We start from the raw sequence: 20,016 nt of genomic DNA on the forward strand, positions 1-20,016 counted from the left end.
AAGAAGGCAAAGCAGTTATATTACTGACATTGTTTCAATGTTTTTGAAAAGATCCAGAATAACACATTGGTGAGATTCCATAATTCTCCCTGGTGTATCTCAACGCCAGTGACCATGATGCTGAACTATGACTCATTACCCTTCACGAACCTCACTGTTGTGCATGACTGAGAAACAACCTAAAGAAGTACAGATAAAACTGAATGCCTTGCTCCGGTAGCTAACTTCTCAAAGGCAGCAAGTTCTTTGGGAAGCACAGAGCAATCAAGCCTGAGCAATAAGAGAGGGGCTGATGCCCTGTAAGATATATCCTTTCAACATAAAACAGATAGTCATGAGATTTATAAATACCAGTTTCTCCCAGCAGATGGCAGGGGTAGAAATACAAATCATTCATTTTGGAACGAGGGCAAACGTGCACATAAGGTACCGTAAGGGAACGAGCCAAGCCTTTGTGATCTTACCTTGCTGTGAGGGTCAGCAAACATGCGAGTAAATATTTCGCACAGCCTTTTTAACTCGACTCGGCTAAAATACATAATAAAACATGATATTAATGCTAAAACTCTAGTTGCAGCAAAAAAGCTAAAAAAAATAAAAAGAAAGAACAACAGCTGAAAAAGATTTAATCTTCTCAATTTAAATATTCAGTCACACACAAATAGACAAAGCTGTATTTGGCATTCCAGCTCAGCTGCTGGAAACACCAAACTTAGGTTAAGAAATTTAACAATCATGATTTAAAAACAAAATCAGGCGTCTCCAAACTATCAGCAACTCCAGTGAGATCAGTATTAACAGATACTAGAACTGACTTCAAAGGGAAAGAAAAGATACAATGAGAAGATACATATATAGAAATGGATGATAGAGTAGGCAACCTAGTAAGTCAGAAGAGAATTAAATCAAGGTATAAATGCAAGTTCCCATTAGTAGGAGATTATTAGGCACTTAATAATGCCCTTTTTAGGCAAGACGGCAATGGAACCTTTTCATAAGATATTGAACTTGAATCAAACACAAAACTGTTTGGTGTCAAAGCTCTTATTTTCAGTGTATTGAAAAATACAAGGCCAAATGTTACAATATTAGTTTTCCTGCAAGGCAAACTTGTCAAAGACAGCAGAAATTTCACCTGCTTATTACAGTCCCAATGAAAACAGAGCAAGATGACTGGGTAACATCTCCTACATACTATGGATGGCGTTAGGTATTTTTCCCCAATTACTCTTAAACCGGAGCTACTAACAAAAGGCACATTGACTGCTCAGAGAACAGCCATTCAGATCTTATTACGGGCACCCTTTTACCAGATAGACCTTAATTCCAAAACCTACCACCATATATATAACATTAAAATAAGCTTCAAGGAACAGACCAGAATGTGTCAGTAGTTAAGCTATTTCATGTTGTTAGTTTGTTTATAAGTAACAGTGGACTTTTTTTTTTTTTCCAAATATATTCATTCACGAAAGGCTGATCAAATTTTTAAAGGGCACAAAGATAATGCTCTCCCTAAGAGTTGAACACAGAGAAATAAGGTCTTTATAACAATGCCAAAGCAAGCTAGCAGCTTCATTCCGGATGGAGACTGCACCTTCTCAAAATGACTGTTCTACAACGCTCTCCTGACCCAATGCAATTGCTCCTTTTTATTACTCTAATGAAATTTCTCTCTGGACAAGGGTTATATGAAGACAACAAGTATAAGTGTCTTTTTTAAAAGACCTGCTGACCCAGGGTAACAAGGCACATGCCAAACTTAAACGGGCACTAAAAAAAGTTTCTTTAATGGACTTGTTTTACTGAGAAGAGACCTTACTGGGGAGCCCCTATAGAGCTAGGCCACATGAAGATGTAAGAAGCAGTGAGGATAGGTACGTATTGTACTTTGGATGCTAACATCCTAGCTAATACAGGATCAGGCCTCTTCTAGGTTCAGAGAACTTAAAAAACAAACAAAAAAAACACCAAAAAACCCCACCCTAGTCACATTGCCACCTGCTATTCTACTTGTTATACCACAACAGAAGATACCGGGTTTAGTTAGAAGAAAAAAGACTCTCCCCCTGGACTAATAACCTTGGTGATGTTCTACATGATGCCGTGGGAACCACACAGGATGATAAAAATCTAATCACTAGAACAGGCACCTGATCAACCCTGAACAAAGGTGGAAGCATATAAGCAAACCAAAAGGAAATATAATCCAGAGAACTAAAAACAGTACCAAATTAGAAAAACAACTCTGCAGGGATTTAAGACTGTGTAGATTCTGGGACAGGTTTACAAGCTATCTAGAATCAAAGCCAAAAAAACTTGCTAGCTTGAGGAGCTAGTAGCAGCTGTACAGTTCAAATACTGCAACCAGCAGGACTGAAAACAGCAGCTTTATTCTACTGGCAATTCTGCTAAGAGCTACTGATCTGGGTAAGCAGCCCGTCATCTGATCTTCTCAGCACTTCCTCCCTTGGAACTATCACCAATATCCTTTGAAAATTTGGTTGCTATAATCCTCATATACCTTTGTGGCAAGGCAAAACCAAAGTTTCTCCCAACGTGTCTGTATAAGAGAGTTGGTTAAAAAACATGAATATATTCATGTGGAAAGTCTCTTTCAAATACTCCTAAACAGACCACATCAAAAGGCACCTCTGTGATCTAGGGACAGACCACCATATTTGAAACTAACTACCATATTTGAAACTTGTAGCACTTCCCTCTTAAGGGCTGCATCACATCATGGGAAGTGCTAGAAAGTATTTTTATGATGGAAAGAAAATAATCTTTCCAGATCTGATCTCAGTCCATTTTCATTCTGCCTGTTAAGAAGCATCAAAAGTTTCCAGCAAATCAGAAGACCTTTTAAAATGAAAAAAATTACACAAATCCAAGTAGCTAGACTGCCAACCATACAACAACCGCTTATAAACTTAGCCACAATTTAAGTTCATAATATTCATAACAGAAAAATGAAATGCTGCAGCTATTTCTGAACGTTACCTTCAAAGGAGCTAGAAGATAAACTGTTTGCTTCCAAATACTTTCACCATAAATCAAGGGTGAAAAGCCTACAGCCTGATAGCCAGATGACTTCGGTAACCATGACCTGTGGCCATATGAAATTCCCACATAACTGCTGGGTAATTCTAAGATCTGTTTTAACGTGTCACATGCCAAAGGTGTTTGAAAGGCTTATTTTGCTTTCAACAAAGGGAAAAAAGTCTGTCTCTCTTACCATAAAGTTTCAGAGTTGGTACACCTACTTCATTGCCTTAAGAAACTTCCTTATCCATTATAAACTACATTTTTGCAAGACTCAAATTTATCCTGTAGGATTTTTAAAAAGTTACAAATAACCATACCTGATGCATTCACAAAGAGCCACAAGTAATTAAACCTAGCATTGCCTTCATAAAGGATCAAAGTACACCCAGCATTACACACAGAGAACATCATTTGATCTCATCTCTGAAAGACACACACCCTGAGTAGTTTTAGAATAAATGCAGTGAGTGTTTGCTTCACCAAACATATTTCTGGGAAAAAACAATTTTACTGAAGGCTGAAAGATAGGCTATATGTAAAAATGGTACCACCCTTTGAGTACATTTACATTACCATCATTGTGGGAAATCTCACCGTGCTGCCACAAGCACCTACCATGAGAGGACTTGAGGAGACAGAGGAAGGCTCAGAGAAGTCAGCGTTCTTAACTGGGCTCTGTCTACATCACTACTACAAATTTAACAAAGAGATACTGCTGCCATAGCAGAAATTTCTCTGATAATAATGAAATAAAACCCCACATTGTGGAGACAGAGCCTTCAAGGCTGTGAAAGGTACCATTTGTCTGCGTAAGGCAAGTAAAAATTAGCGACTAAAGTCAGAAGTCTACCCCCATGAATGACCAAAACTACAAAGCTATGAAGGTCACCTCAGTGTCCGCTGGCTTTTCAGTAAGTTCTGAAGACCTATGAGCCCTTCTTTTCTTTCAGACCAGTTGGAGCTGGCACAGTGGTTCAAGACCTCGGCTACATCTTCAGTCTGTCGCAGGTAGTGTGGAATGCCCCCGTTCCTGGAGCCGTAAGAGCGCTCAGAGCAAGCGCTTGATGCATCACTATTAGCATCATCATCGGAGTACATCCCATAGGGTTCATATCTTCTTCTCACAGGCTTTTTCTGAAAGAAGGGAAACCCAGACTTGGTTAAATATAGTTACGTTAATGCCAAAAGAGAAACGCCCTCTCTGTAATCACTAACAAAGCAAGACTAATGCTACTGTTACAATGACTTAAGTGTGTTAAGGACATCACCAAGCACTGCCTGCTTACCTTACTCACTAGGGCAAGACAGATCCCATTGATTTCAATGAAAATACTTGACTAAGGGGGGTGCCCCGGCACGTAAGCAAGACACTTACGCTCAATGGAATGAGCTACAGGCAATGAAACCGCATGTTGTTTTATTGTAAAAATGGGTAATTCCTTGGGTAAAGGCTCTGTGACAATACAATTTACCTTTATTTTGTCTTGAAATAGAAGGAAGAAAGAGCTGAAGAACTTTCCATGCTAGCATGCACAGTTACTTGGTTATTGCTTATGAAGCAACTAGATTTCAACTGGGATATGAGAGAACAATTTTTTAGTTTGGCCTGGGATTTTACCAGAGGCTAAGGGAACTGAGTACTCAATCTCACTTTTTTACGTAGCGTGGTATTAGATGACCTAATTCCCTTAGGTACTGCTTTGACAATGCTGACCCTAACAGAACTGATATTAGAATAATAATGATGATACTAAGCCAAACTGTATACTACAAAATAAACTCTTAAGTGACCCTTAACAGAATAGAATTGATCACACAATGTATCAGAAAAAATTGCCTATATTCTAAAGTGCTTGCTACAGTATTCCTTCCTCAGTGTCCAGTCCTGCAGTTCTTGGACTTGTGAAGTCAGCAGAGCTTTGCTTCCACTAGGACTGCAGGATTGAAGCATAGAAATTAACTCAAATGCAGTATCATGGGGGATAGCAACAGGGCAGGGCAAGTTGGAAAGTAGAAATAAAAAGTTAAGAAAGCACTAGTACCTTGCTCCTGGAGTCTCCTAACAGCTGTAGGCAGGAAAATATTGAAGGGTGGGAAAAAGCATAGAGAATTATGTCAGAAGCTTATGTAGGGTTTGTTTTTGCAACAAAAACGTATAGCAAATGCGTCTTAGCAAACTCAAAAAACAACAAAAAAACACAGTTTATGCAAAATAAAAGTGGGTATAACAACGTCTGGCTTTACTTTCTAACTGCTGCACTGCTTGTATACCCTAGCCTAAGCACACTTTCTATTAGAGAGACTGGAAGTGAGATTATCTGTTAGTAAGTTTCCAATGACAGATCTAGATACATCACCTCTCTGCTTTACTTCTGAAAAAAATTGCTCTGGAAGATACAAATTCTTGGTAGTCATTTCCTTCCCCCTCCACCCCTCAACACACACACGTTATCAGTGACATTTGATTTTAGAGTCTTGGAAAGAAGCTCTGATGTCTGGAAATTGCTATCTACAGCACAGCACATTTAACCAACTTCATTTAACCAAGTTCTCTTTCAACCTACAGTTCTTACACCAAACTGCTTTTTGAAGCTTAACTTCAAGGTCACCTGGGTGGTACCTTGAATTAAAGCCCTTAATACCAAAGTTTCCAATACCCTTTAAACTCTTCCGACAGATCTGAGCACCAGTTCCCAGCACAGGCAGCATGTTTTCAGGCCAAATCCAGCCCTCAGACAGTCGTGGCTCCAGTGGGAATTGTACACACAGAGCAGAGGTCACAAAATGACACACACTGGGTTTTGTTTAAACTTGAGTATTTGGCTGAAGCCATCTTTGGAGAAGTTCTTTTCATTTTGTACTATGCGGCAAAGAATACCCGTCCGAATACAAGGCTGCTGGATAAAAGCCGGCATCGCACTGCCCTCACGAAGGGAGCCTGAACTGAGTCTATAAATTGCTGCTGTGAGAAAACAACTAAGAAAAAAAGAGCAAAATAGTCTCCTTTTTTCCCACTGCCCTACAAGATAAAAGTTGTCTCCCAATACAGCCTTAGAAATCCAGATTGATCAAACTAGGCAGCAGCACTACCATTTAACTTTTCAGGGCATTTGGTTAAAAAGAGTGGGACGTTTAAAGGGAACCGTCGACGTCTAGTTGAAGACCAAGTCACAGTCAAACAGATCTCAATGGTCAGCAGTGAACTGAGACGCTCTCCTTCCTCAATAACCAGTATTCAGCAACAGCTCACCTTCAGGGATACAACCCAATTTCATTTACATTTGCAGACCATCACCTAGGGTAACACCATTAACTGCTTTAGTGGCAAATTGTAGCAGCTGAAAGCAGGAACTGACCCACAGGCCATTGGATTTGGTTAATGAAAACTTATTTAGGCCAACAAATTCAACACCACCAGTTATCTTCTACTGCCCTGTTTCTCTATTATTCACAGCTACTTTTATGTTTCTATGGAAAGGTAAATAAAAAAAAAGAACTTATCTAGCAGTACTTTAATAATACTCTAGATATGGAGGCATGAGCTGGAGATAACCAAATACACAGGAAAATGGTAGTAGCCATCCTGAGTGAAAATGAACTGGGAAATGGAGGAAAAAGTCCATTACAATCTCTCTGGGGACACAGTTCATTCTTAATAAAGAAAAATCTGAGGTCTCTGCCTCAGATCTAGCAGGAAATTCCCTCCTTGTTCCAACAGCTCAGGGCTGGAGCTGGAGAAACAGTGTGTAGTGTGTAGAACAGTTGCTCTTGCCTCTACACCCTCCGCCCCCAAATCCCAAGGTAAATGCAAAGACCTGTGCTAATACTTTTCTTCCAAAGAGTGGAAGATACTTTCTGGATTCTACCCATGAAGTTTTATAGTACAGTAAGGTTATGTACAATATTATGTACAATAAAATTGAAAAATGACAATGAGTTTACTTAGAAATGCACCTAATGTTTCAAAAATACTAGCAGCACATTAAACAATGCATTTCAGTCTAACTGCATGAGATAGTACCAACTAGAGGCAAGCCACGCTAAGAGCTCATCTGAATATCCAGCCAGGTATAAACAACACAGGAAGGAAATTGAGGAAATCCTCAGTTCTTCTGAAAACCTGATCAGGAATCAACACGAACAGAGAACAGAGGATGTTTTTTCCGACAAAATCCTCACGCAGCTAATGGAACTGATGGAGGTCCCTGACCCTGCCGGTGCTGAGCAGCCTCACGCTGCCACGTGCAGCCTCAAACAGCTCAGTGAAAGGCAAACAGCTGATTCAGCCCATCCCGCTGATGGTCTAGCGCCGAGGCACGTCAGTCTGTTTGATAACAACTGTGGAGAACTTGCCCGGAATAAGGAAACAAACGTCACTGCCAATATTCCCAAACACAAAGCAACAAACGTTTACTAAACTAACTATGCAGCGTCAGACACTGGCACAACTGGAACAAAACTATTTAGAAAGAGGAGAACGTACGTACAGGTAACTTTAAGCCACTTTCGGGTGTCGGAAGCATTTTGTATTTTTCCCCTCTTACCAGTGCATCGGCCACGGCAGCCTCCAGATCTGTGCTTGTGCTCAGGACTCGCATGGCATTCACGGAAGCAGGCATCCTGCCTGGCTGTCCGAGCCCAAACCGGTCTGCACAAAAGACAACATTGAAAGGGATTGTTAAGCAAACGTACATTCCCCTGGAATCCTAATCAGGGGTCTCAGCCGGACTCCCCAAAGCTTCTGGGAACTCTCAGCCCTTTTTCATTACAGCCTCTTTTATCCACAGCTCTAGAGAGGTTGCCATTAGAGTAAGAAATAAGCTCTTGTTGGTTGTCGGGCCCCAGAGACAGTTTTGGATCCTCAGGGCATGTCTTTTTTTTTTTTTTTTTTTTTTTTTAAAGCTGGGAAGAAGGGTATCTATTTAGTGTTTCTCTTTTTAAATAGAAGCTATTTCAAAGTTCTGTTCTGATGCCAGAGGCAGACACGCAGGCCCCAACCTGGCGCTCTCAGAAATCAACAGTAAAATTCACATCAACTTCAGAGAGACAGAATTGTGCCCACAGTGTCAGAACATGCTCATACCCGAGCACTGACCCATCCTGCAGCTTCTTCTCAAAGATGTGAGATTAGAAGCAAGAGATTAGCCTATTTCATGTTTCAAGGCTTGACTAACCAGTAGAGCATCATCCTACGCCCCAAAGAATAAAAATAAGAAGGTTTATTACTTGCGTGCGAAGTGGTTCCAATTTTTGTCTTATTATAGTTCTTTAGAAGCAGTTTAAATGTACACTGGACTGAAACACAGCTTACAAGCTATATGATAAATCAAAACTGGTATTTTTTGATCAAGCAGTATCATTACTCCACCCTCAAATTTGATGGCAAAGCTCTCAGTGATATCAAAATAGCAAGGTTGGGTCCAAAATGCCGTTTACATTCCCAATATTAATCAACTTGCTTTATGATTTGCCCCAAGTCTACCAGAGAGACTTAACTGAAAACAGTTTCCTTGGGCAAAAGCCAAATTCATAAAGTCAGCACTAGCAGGGAGCTAGACTAGTCAGCACTAGCAGGGAGCCGAGTATCATGGGCCGAGCTCTGGCAGCAGTTTATCTAGACGAGGAGCAGATCAGATGTAGTGCACTGGGATCTTGGCTCCAGTCTCGAACCAGCAAGAGACTTGGTTTGGCCTTCCAAACTATTCTGAGGCCCAGAGATCATTAGTTTTTGTTTCCACGTGAGCTCATCTTTGCTCAGGAGAGCCTAGGAACCCGCCACCATCTCCCCACACCTGCACCCATGGGTGCACTAGGAGTTTTGCCAGCAACTTCAGGGGTGCCAAGGATCAAGCTGCATAAACCCATTTAAGAGACCTTCAGCTCGTCTGCACTGGATGCAGTGATCAAGCAGCAAGAGAGAGGGATTAAGTCACCCAGGTCTTGTCTTAGTTCTTCTGTATTTAACATGATGAAGGGAAAACACTGTTTTTTAAAACATGTACCCGCATCATGAATTTCCACAAAACTGAGCTCAAATATTATATTCAGCAGGTTAATGTATGCATTTTTAGAAGGAAAGCTATACTTACAATAAAATTTCTTTGCTTTTTTTTAAACCTGCACTGAAATCCCTCATAAGCATTTAGCTTATTGACGTGCATAATTTAAATGAGAGATTTGCCCATCTACCGTCCTATTTCAAAGCATTACCTGAGTATGATTTCAGAGCACTACCCGAGTCAGAGCAAGGATTAAGCTACTGAGGGGAAAATAGGGAATTTTTTTTTTAAAAAGACTAACGTATTTTATTAAGAGGAAAAACTGAAGGCTAGCATTTATGTCAGAAAGAAGTATGATTTATCAAAACTTACTATTCCTGAGAGATATGTAACCAGACCAGACATTTCCGATTTACAACAAAAGCACATTTTCTACAAAACACATTACAAGGGAGGGGGAGGAGAAAAAAAACAACAAAAAAGAAAACAAAAACCCCCCACAACTTCTTAGAACTACTGCTGAAAAGTAATCAAATCATGACAGTTCACAAAGAAATAAAAAGTTGTATGTGTTATTACTATCCCCTTTTCTAATGCACTCAGTTGGAGAATCATTATAAACATTTAGTTGAAACAGTACTTCATCCCTAAAATGGAAAGCTCTGTACTCTTAATAAAAGCACGGAGGAGGTGATATTGCATTAGGTTGGATTGAAACTAAAGACACTACTTATGGAGATACATGCTACAAAGTCGTACACAAGACGAGTGTTTTTTCCTAAGTGCAAATAATAACTGGTACAATACAAGCGTAAGTGTTGAGACAAGTTCAGATTTATATTTAAACCTAGCTAACTTAATGACATTATTCAAGTGTTACGGGAATCAGAATTTGGCTTTTTAACTTTGAAATGACACAGCGTCATAAAATACTGCACACTGTCATCTGTTTTGATGTTAATTTAGTATTACATTAGAAAAGGGGAGATAGTGTCTTTTTTGTTTTAATGAACAACAGAATGACAAAGTAATTCAGTTGTAGATCAGTTTAAATACCTGGTATAAAGAAATAAAATGGAGCTTTTTAAAAACAAATTTAGGTAAGTACAATGTGGCATGCTGGCTTATATCTGTCTCCATAGCTATCATAGGAATCTTTTCAAATACTTTTTGCAGTGATCTTTAAAGCTGTAACAAAAGTCACTCTGGGCTTCTTCCTCAGACACTGTTCTTGTACCCAAGTGCAGCAATTGGATAGGCATGCATCTTAAAAGATGCCCAGGCACATCTCTAATTTGGTGCTGGGAACACATTTGGCTCCAGGAATGTCTACTCTAAGCAAGCCCAACACTACTGGCAAGAAATAAGGAGAGCACAGTGTGCTCTGGCCAAGTTTCCTTATCTCCCTGACTGGAGTCATTATGCTTGTTACATACTTGGTGAATAACCCCAACTAAAATTTTCAGTTTGATTTCGCCATTTTTAGTGAAATTTTGGCCTTCCTTCCGACAAAGATGACCGCAGGTGATATAATTAGGCTTTACACTAAATCACTGGAGCCAAGCACTCAATAAGTTTCATAGGAAGCTGAAGGGAAACACGATTACAATTTGTGTAACAAAATGTATTACTTTTTTTTTTTTTTTAATCTTTTAAAACTTTAAATACATGCTTCAAATTCAAATTGTTGCTTTTAAAAAGCCAAAGACAGTCAAATCATGTGTGTCATTTCTGCAGAGCTGCTTCATAAGGAAAATGTTTTGAGCATTTTAGTTAAGTCTAGTTAAATGGCTGTCTCTTAAGAGAAACAGAACACTTTTCACTGCCTACCTGAAGGGGAAATAATTAAATAACTTTCAGTATCACTTGTTCCTTATGCGATTTTAGCCTCTGAGCAAATGCTGGAGCCCTCTACATCATCTTTGCCCCCCTTCCAAGTTAAACTTCTATGACCCAAAGCCTAGAAGTCCTCATTTATTTCTTAAGACTCCCAGTGTAATATCCTAATTTCAAAGGGAGTTACAGGTACTCAGCAACTGAGAAATCCAACACAGGGCTGGGGAAGCAGGCTACTAGCATGTGCAGATTTCTCTCATTACATCTAAGCATTAATCTCCTGGTTTAAAGCCCAGTGAAATTAAGGGAATCATTTTTCCAACAACGTCCAGGCGCTTTAGACAAGGCCTTCAGAACTATACAAAGGATATCTCAGCAAGTGTTATGCCCTAAAGTTCATTTTGAAAGCTCATTAGGTGTTTAATTCTTGCTGCTCTCGTGTATTTTGGACAGGATCCTGCAAAGCACTTCCATTAACAGAGGCAGGAGTCCAAGATACTTGGCAACAAGTGGGATCAGACCCACTGGGACCCACGCAGTCCTAGGCGCTGGGAACTGCTACACTGCTAAAGAGGAAATCCCAACAGAAGGTGCAAGTACCCTGCATCATTCATGCTGCACAACCGACCCAAACTGCAGGAGAACTGAGAAAGCCCTGGACCACCCTTTGTTCAAAACACTGCTCACAATGTTCCTAAAGTACTTAAAATTAAAAACATTCAATACATGAAATTCAAAACAAAAAGCCATGTTGAACAAACACAACAAGAAGCCCCACAGCGGTGAGAAGCACATGCTTAAGTGCTGGCTGATGCACATGATGGCAAATGTTAAAATGGTGTAAAACAAGACTACGTAAAAGCAGCAGATTCATGCAGTTAGCGCTTGTTCACCTGACTGCCCAACAGAATCAGCAGTGGAGAGAGCACTAGTGGACCTGGAATGACGTCGAGAAGCTGCAAGTAAAGGAATGGCAACACCCACAGGATTAACATACGTTTAACCCAAGACAGAAAGTGCCACAATCCAAAGGGGATGCACATGACCACTATCAGTATACGTGTTTTATAGTGACAGGGAAATGATGCTGTATATGAACGCATAACAGATACGGTGCAAACCCCACAGTGACACCCCCATCCGTAGCTTTCCCCCCTCCCCCACAACCGTAAACATGATGCATGGCAAAATTCATTTGTAACTGTCCCAAACTCAGTGCAGTTCAGAGGAGAAGGGGAAAAAAAAAAAAAAAAAGAAAAAAAAATCAGTGCCCATCAGTCACATTCCAGAAATCACAGATCTGGAAGACGACCATCATGAGAACATGGAGCACATAACTACAGAGCAGGATTTAGATGTGTCCGATCTAAACCCCCAAGTGAAGCCAAGATGAATGGTCAGAAATTGTGCTTGCAAGTTTTTTTCCACAACTTTCTATGCACAAAAAAAAAAAAAAACCACAACGTTAACAAAGAGAATGAGTTACCACAAAAGTGGAAAGAGTGCAAGGAGTCATACAGGGAGGCCAGCCAACCACTGCATACAGATATTTTGAAGTTTTTCTTTTTAAATACACATAGACATATATTGTAGCTGTTGCTACCAAAAGTCTCTTGCTTTAACATATAGTTTCTTGAATCTAAATATATACGTATGTATGCACACAGACATTAAGCTGAATATGCACATACATACATGTATCTAGAATTATGCCATATGCACACAAACACAAATCATCAATAGCAACAGTGCGCACACACAGTAGCAGAAAAGCTGCAGCCAAATTTAGTTCCCACTTCAATTCCCAATTGTCAGCAGCACATAAATTGCAAAATGCCTTTGGAGAGAAAGTTTTTAATTCTTGGATCCAGCATAAAGGTGAGATGTCTATGAAAGCAAATGGAAAGCTGGTCTGGTCATTTCAGAACTCCAGAAATTTAGTTTTCTCTCTAAAGAGGTTCTTCCTGCAATAACATGCTCACTTAACTCATAGCAACTGAACCAAGAAACTCTCACTGCTCATGTGAGCAATTCATCATCACAGATTCACTGAAGGCCTTGTTGCTTTACCATCTTTACTAGTACTGTCAGGAAAATGAAAAATAAACCCAAATCATCTTCTAATGAAAGTAAGCGTTGTCAATTAGGCATATACGTGTGCAAAATTTGAAGTCTTCTGTTTTACACAAAACATTCAGGAACATAAACATTAACATTCTAAAATAGAAATCAGCAAAACAAGAAAAATGAACACTAAATTTTCTCCCTATAGTGAGAGCTTGGCTGTAAGTCATACAACAGAGTATACAATGTGGTCTTTAAATATGGAGAACACATGCATTTAGTCAAGAGAACAATCCCACTGACACCATGAGTAACTCATGAAAGATTTGCAGAATCAATAGAAGATTACAGACTGAACCTCACAACTAAGAGATTCTGATATGCAATTGCCTTCTCCCAAGCCGTCCGCTGTGCCCCTGTGGATGTCACTGCAAGATCAAGGCCCAAGAAGAAAGAGTAATTAAAAAAATAAAAGTTAAAAAAAAAAATCACATCTCTGCAAGGAGGCTGAGCGTAAAGAGTGACTCTCCACTGGTGCTTCCTAACTTAGGAAGCAAGTCGGTGCGCAGACACGCACATCGCACAGTCTCACTGACAGCCTTGAAACTAAGCAGAGCAAATTGCAAGGTCAGGATGTCAGCGTTGACACTAACTATAACGCTGTTAAATGCAAGAATCGTCGTTTACATGTAACTAACTTAAATATAGTTCACTAATATACAAGTTAGTCTATTTTTGCTCATAAAGGCTATGTACAGTAAGATTATCTTCTATAAACACACTTCATATTATCTTAGCATTAATATAAGATTATTAAATATTGTAACATATAATATAATATAGTATTACACGTAAGATTTAAAAAGATTCTAAAAATACTCTAACAGCCATACTATTTTTGGCTTCAATTACCATAGATGTATTTCTTTCAGATGAACTACAGACTACAGAATTATTTAGAAGTTCATGGACATGTTTCACTTTACAGCGTTTCAATGAAAATACAGAAAACAGACAAGACAATCACAACTATACTTGTATACTGATAATTTTTCCCCACTCTACGTCCTCACTTCCCCTGAATGACTTTTATAAGAATGAATTCAGAGATGAAATAATCTTCAGGTTATTAAATAACATTAGTTAAATTGCTATTCCCTTCTCCCTCCAAAATGAAATTTTTAACAATCACTGTAAAAGATATTTGTAATTAAAGTTTCATATTCGGCATAAAACTCAGATTTAATGGTGGTGCACCAAATTCACACTGACTGTGAATCTAGCAGACTGTATTTATCCTTCAGAACAAGGGCTCATAAAACAAAAAGAAACAGTACAACGACATAGGACATTGAGCGGTTTCCCCCGAAACCCAGCATGCTTAAACACTTGGTTAGAGAAAACAGTCTCATCCTATATTGAAGCTAGACAGGTAACTATGAAAAACCAACTATGATTACACATTTGAAGGCTCTGGCATCAAGTCAGCTCATTTAATAAAGATGTTACCTTTCTTCCTTTCTCAAAGGGCAAGACGACAAGTTCTAAACACTCCCCATTTCTCACCAAAAATTGAGATTTAACAGATAAAGCAAACAGATTATTTTGCAGCTCTGTGCAACACTAATGAAGTTTAATCCTAAAGCCTTTCGAATATTAACTTGAAGATTCCCCTCCGCTCCATTGAAATCAATGGGAATTTTGTCTTTGTTTCCATTTGGAATCACTGGCAAGGAGAGTCTCTCCAGTGACAACACCCGAAGTTGAGATGAATAACCAAATTAACAATGACATCAGCTGTATTAGTTTAAAAGGTTATTCAATGTACAATATATCAACTATGAAAACCAAATGGGAAAATTTAGCCTCTGTTCATATCTTTTCATAACCTTTCCTCTCTTTTCTATTAAAGTCACAAAATTAAGCCCAAAAGGCTATGTTCCGTGTGCACACTTCTTGGTACAGCTGCATTTTGTCACTGCATGACAAACACGAGCCTTCAAAAACATTCTTCAGCCTTGATGAAATCTGCAGGAGCTTCTCTCTCACTTTGAACCCCATGCACAGCTATGAAATTATAATGTAAACAGAGAGGCCCTAGAAATCAACTGCATTTCATTATGTCTAAGATGACAAACAAACCTTTCATACAACAAGTAATGTATTTGGTTGAAAAAAATATATATATATGATATGATATTTGATCAGAAACATTAACTATCTTGTTTTCAGCCCTGCGCAGATCAAACTTCTGCATGTGGTACCCGCAATGAGATTTTCTATTTGTACTGTACACTTAAGCTGCATGATGATGCTACTTTAAAACCCCAGTCTTTCTTGAACAGGCATTCCCACAAAGTGGTTGTTAATTGATGACTCTAAAGGAAAAAAATTGATGAAAAAAATTGATGAACCTCTAAAGAAAAAAAGAGGTCTCTATTTGAAGATTTAGTACAGAAATGATTTACTTTTATTGCACCTAGCTCTTAAGAAAAATCAGATCATGCATAATTGGAGTCACTCAGCAATAGGCTATGATGCTACTGACAACCTCACCGTGACTTAGAAAATACAGGCTTGCTCTCCCATAAATCTCCGTCATAGCTACAAAGTGAAGCACAGCAGCCCCATACAAGCCGATTTAATGAAACTGAAAAGTGCTGGAGTTCAGAGTGAACCATTTTCCTACTAACAGTGAAACGCTGAGAACCAGAATTGAAGCATGCAGAGGAAAACAGAAGGGAAACAGGGCTGGAAAGGGGGAGTGCGTCAGGAATCCAACAGAGGACAGGAAACAAGCTCATCCCACCTGCCAGTGTCTTGAAAGGGCAATCAGAACAAGGAAAAAGGAAAAAAAAAAAAAAATTGACCCTTAAAGCTCCAACGCCTACGTGTACTCACCAAGTGGAGGAAAGCCCCGAGCAGGGCTTGTATCTCGACTGCTCTCACGGCTGGTATCGCGGCTGCACCCCTGACTCATGCTGGGTCGGGGGATGCGACTGCTCCGTGCTAGCATGCAGCATGGAGAGTTTCAGAGAAGGTGAACAAGTTTAATGAGGACAGAAAGCTCAAAGTCAAGTCACATTTCTGTTAGTTACGGCAATTATTACATTAGTAATTATCATTTGCAGCAGCCAGCCCAGGCTCTTACAAACCAACTACATTACACGCTGAGCTGTGCTTGCTATGCGAAATTTCCGTAGCGTTAGATGTCTGGCTCCCAGTCTGCTTTTTTCTTAAGCAATCCAAATTGTTATTCAAGTAGAGCAGGAGATCTTCAATCGCTAAGGGGATCTCTACTGTTACGGAACATGCAAATCAGATGAGGTTAAAAGAAACCCTGCTGGAAGATTTTGTCCTTCTTTGCAAGACAAACACCCTTCTGAAAGGGAGAGGAAGCGCTCTTAATCAGGTCAGAATTTTTAAAAGTAGCCACAATGCCAATACGCAATTTTTACATAAATATGGCTTTTATAAGGATAGTTTTATCATGAACAAGTATCTCAAGGAAAAAAAGGTGTACTGTATAGACTTGCAGAGATTTTTTTTTCCCCAGTGAAAGATACTGGGGAAAGCACTTTGTTCCTAAATACCTGAAAAATAGGTTACAAAGTGGTCTGAATTTTGAGGCAGCAAGAGCTTCAATTCTTTAACAAAAGATACCTAACTTCTGTTCCTCAAACATTTCTAAAACCTTGTATTTATGGTTTTATAGGCACATATACTGAGACACATGCGCACTTAAGAAGAATCTTTAACTATATTCCTTACTTTGACAAGTAAGGAAAAGCCCTACATCAGCAAGACTCTTATCTCAGGTCTGGCAGCTATCGAGCGCTCAATTTCCCAGAGCCCAACAGGCTCCTGCCTACCAACTGTGTCACAGAAACTCATCACATGCACGCTCTCAGTTGGGCCAAATGCACGGCATTAGATAAGAGATTAAGCTGCTTTCACAGAAAAAAAGCAATCCCACTGACTTTGGTTGAAATTTTGCCCACGTATGAAAAATAGAGTTAGGCCTTAGAAGGTTATTTAACTTCCTACTTAAAACAAAGGATTTGAATATTAAGTAAGAGTTTAGAAAATGAGCCATTTAGGTATTTAAAGCAACTGGATTGTTCCTCTGCAAATTCTGTCATTTTGACATAAAAGACATTTACAGTAAGTTATTAAAAATGCTTTGTGCATATGACATTTTCCTGCGCAACAGAGAATAGCAACTCATTGTTACAAGTTCACCTTTAAGAATTTAATGATTAAAGGGGGAGGGTTGCTTTTTTGAAAAGGCAGTAGTAAATTTTAAATAAGTGGTCAGGAATAGGCTTTAAGGATTTTTTTTTTCCAGTGCACAGAGTAAAACCTAACCATCAGCTTCGATGACAAGAGAGCAGAGGCATGGACCCGTAACATTAACCTGTTTCATCCTCAGACTTCAACAGTACCCTCATATTTATACAGTTAGTGATATTTGCATGCTCCAAAATATATTCTCATAAATCTCTATTGGCTCATACACAGAACATAAATGCCTAGACTCAAGCTAAGAAAAGAAAAACAGTTCCCTAGACCGCTAGTGTGGGCTCATTCAGAAACAGGATTGTGAATATTTATGCAGCCTCTTTTTTTTTTTTTTTTTTTTTTTTAATGAGGAGGAGAATTTTAGGCGTTAGAAGAACCATGCCAGAACATAATGCCCAGTTTTGAACGGTCAGTTAAACACTGGGCATACTGGTATCCTTTGAAGCAAAACAGTACAGAACAAAATAGAAATCTTCATGTTTAGGCTTTAAAATTCAAATATAGACTACTGCCAGATTCTTGGTTTGTCAAATCGCTCCCAATTTTGCAAGACCCAGCTCATAAATCTCTTAGATGAATTAATGGTTCTGATGGCTGAACTTTGATGCTGGACAATACAAGATGAGCTACTGACCAAGTTGATTAGATCGCCACAATGTCCAAAACTTCGGAGTGAGAAAGATGGTCTTACAGTAAATAGGACAGACTAAATAATATGAAGTGGATGAAATTAGGGTCCTCATGTACAGTAATCCCAGCTCAGACTGTACAAGAAAAAAGCTCACAAGTGAACTACAGGTGAAAGTAACAGTCCTCAAGTCTTCAACACAAACATACTTACCTGGAATTGAGGGATCTACAGAAGCAAACTTCTCATTCTTGGGTCTCATGCTTATATGTAAATAATGGCAGCCTTCACATCAGGTTTGCACAAGTAGTCATTTCTCTTAAGCATCAATCTTTCCCCTCATACAACTATACTACAACTAGCAAAGGCTCTTTAGAGAGGGGGAGAGACATGAATAGGTAAAAAAAAAAAAATTTAATTGATGCACACTGTACGTTCTCCTTCCATAACAGATTATAGTATTCTTTTATGAAGCATAAAAACATGCATTCCTTCAATTACATGAAAACAGACGAGGAAGACAATGCCACAGATGAAGCACAATACTGATTCCCCAAACAAAACCCAAAAGCAAACCCTGAGTAGCTCATGGATAACAGTCAAACAGAAGATGTGCATGTTACTGGATACAGATATAAAAGCAAGAAAAAGAATGGATTGGAAAGAACAGAAGGACGAGTCTGCTTGGTCTGGACTCCCAGCCACCTGCCCCGCAATTCCTCTGCTGTGTTGCATACGGAAGATCAAATATCAGAGTATTATTATCCCTGATCAGGGTATTATTCTTCAAGCACTTCCAGAAGTAAGGGCCAGCACTACTGTCATTCAGACAAGTCTCTCATACTATCACAGTCTGTCTTTGCAGCGCAGGCAACAAAGGCAGACAAGAGAGCCACAAAACTCAATTTTTAAATTACCGACCCCTACAATTTGGGCAGAAGTTAAGTAAACGAGTAGCAAAATTAATTAAAAGGAGTAGACAGACTGGAAGCGGACAGCTAGGAAGCTCTGGTAACAGAAGGAAATTAGGATCTCAGCACAAATGCCATCAGCCAGCTCAGGACTGAAAGCTATGAACAGGAACAAGGGTGGGATATTTAAAATAAATTCTCAACTTTCTAGATGTGTCCTGTACAATTAAGTCTTACCAATCTCATGTGGAAAGGTACAAGAGATGCACATCATTCACACAATTATAACACACACTATTAGGCTGCCTTACTCAAATACACCTTTGTAAACCAGTAAATGCAAATTCCACCAGCAAGGCTCAATCCATTCCCCACTTGACCACTCTGTCATTTAGAAGAAACCTGCATTTCATTAAAACCACACCTTAAGAGAAGACTAAAAATCCCAGTTCGATCCAGCAGATGCTTCCTTTACAGCAATATAAGCATTTTACATTCTGTGATTGCCACCAAAACAGTCAAACTGCAGAACCGCAGTAGGGCGCGCTCAGGAGGCGAGTCAAGAATTTCCTTCAGCTTTCCAGTAAACACACATAGCATAACCCCAACACAGAAAGCGTTACATGACGTGCATAGCCAGCTGTGCCTGCTTCACGTTTTGGAGACTGACATTATGTCCGAATCCCTCAACTTCTTTCAAATCCAACCGGCATTCAAGGATCTGGTTTCTCATCTCCCAAACTCAGAAACAGGGGCTGTTACTGAAGCTAAGTCCCCATGCTGACAGCGTGCTCCAGGAGAGGAGCAGGTGGCTCGCTCTCAGCATATACCTGCACCGCAATACCAGTCAGGACACAAACACTCTCCTGACCCACGGAACAGAATTAACTCCAAGTTGATGAACTTTCATTGCACTGCAAATGTATATCACCTTTTTAGGGAAGTTCTCCTGCAAGGGTCCCAAAGAAATGCATGAGATCAAGTGAACTACTACTTCCTTCCCCAGTAGAGTAACACCATGGGTAATTTCCATTTACCAGAAAGCAAAGGCAAGCTTAAAAATCAAAAAGCACCACGGCCTGGGGCCATACAGGGGAACCAGGCAGAACATGTGGCAGTTGTGCTGCCTCTTGCAAAATGACACACTACTTCAGTGTTTCCAACAAGCAGAAGAAAGCTTACTCCATGGACTACCCATGACCAGCATGGCAATCTGAGCTAGCAGCAA

General features: G+C 39.5%; 1 protein-coding gene across 1 annotated transcript in view; it reads right to left on the minus strand.

Moving 5' to 3' along the window:
• The window catches only part of CLASP1 (cytoplasmic linker associated protein 1), a 191,659-nt gene that overhangs the window by 49,028 nt on the left and 122,615 nt on the right, over nucleotides 1-20,016 (minus strand). Inside the window, exons 24-29 of the mRNA XM_068949030.1 lie at nucleotides 15,849-15,956; nucleotides 11,777-11,839; nucleotides 7,593-7,696; nucleotides 5,091-5,114; nucleotides 3,938-4,182; nucleotides 465-528 (exon numbers count right to left, since the gene is read on the minus strand). Coding sequence (XP_068805131.1) covers nucleotides 465-528; nucleotides 3,938-4,182; nucleotides 5,091-5,114; nucleotides 7,593-7,696; nucleotides 11,777-11,839; nucleotides 15,849-15,956 — 608 coding nt within the window. The remainder of the gene's footprint in view (nucleotides 1-464; nucleotides 529-3,937; nucleotides 4,183-5,090; nucleotides 5,115-7,592; nucleotides 7,697-11,776; nucleotides 11,840-15,848; nucleotides 15,957-20,016) is intronic.

This window comes from Struthio camelus, chromosome 6 (assembly GCF_040807025.1).
Source record: "Struthio camelus isolate bStrCam1 chromosome 6, bStrCam1.hap1, whole genome shotgun sequence".
NCBI lineage: Eukaryota > Metazoa > Chordata > Aves > Struthioniformes > Struthionidae > Struthio > Struthio camelus.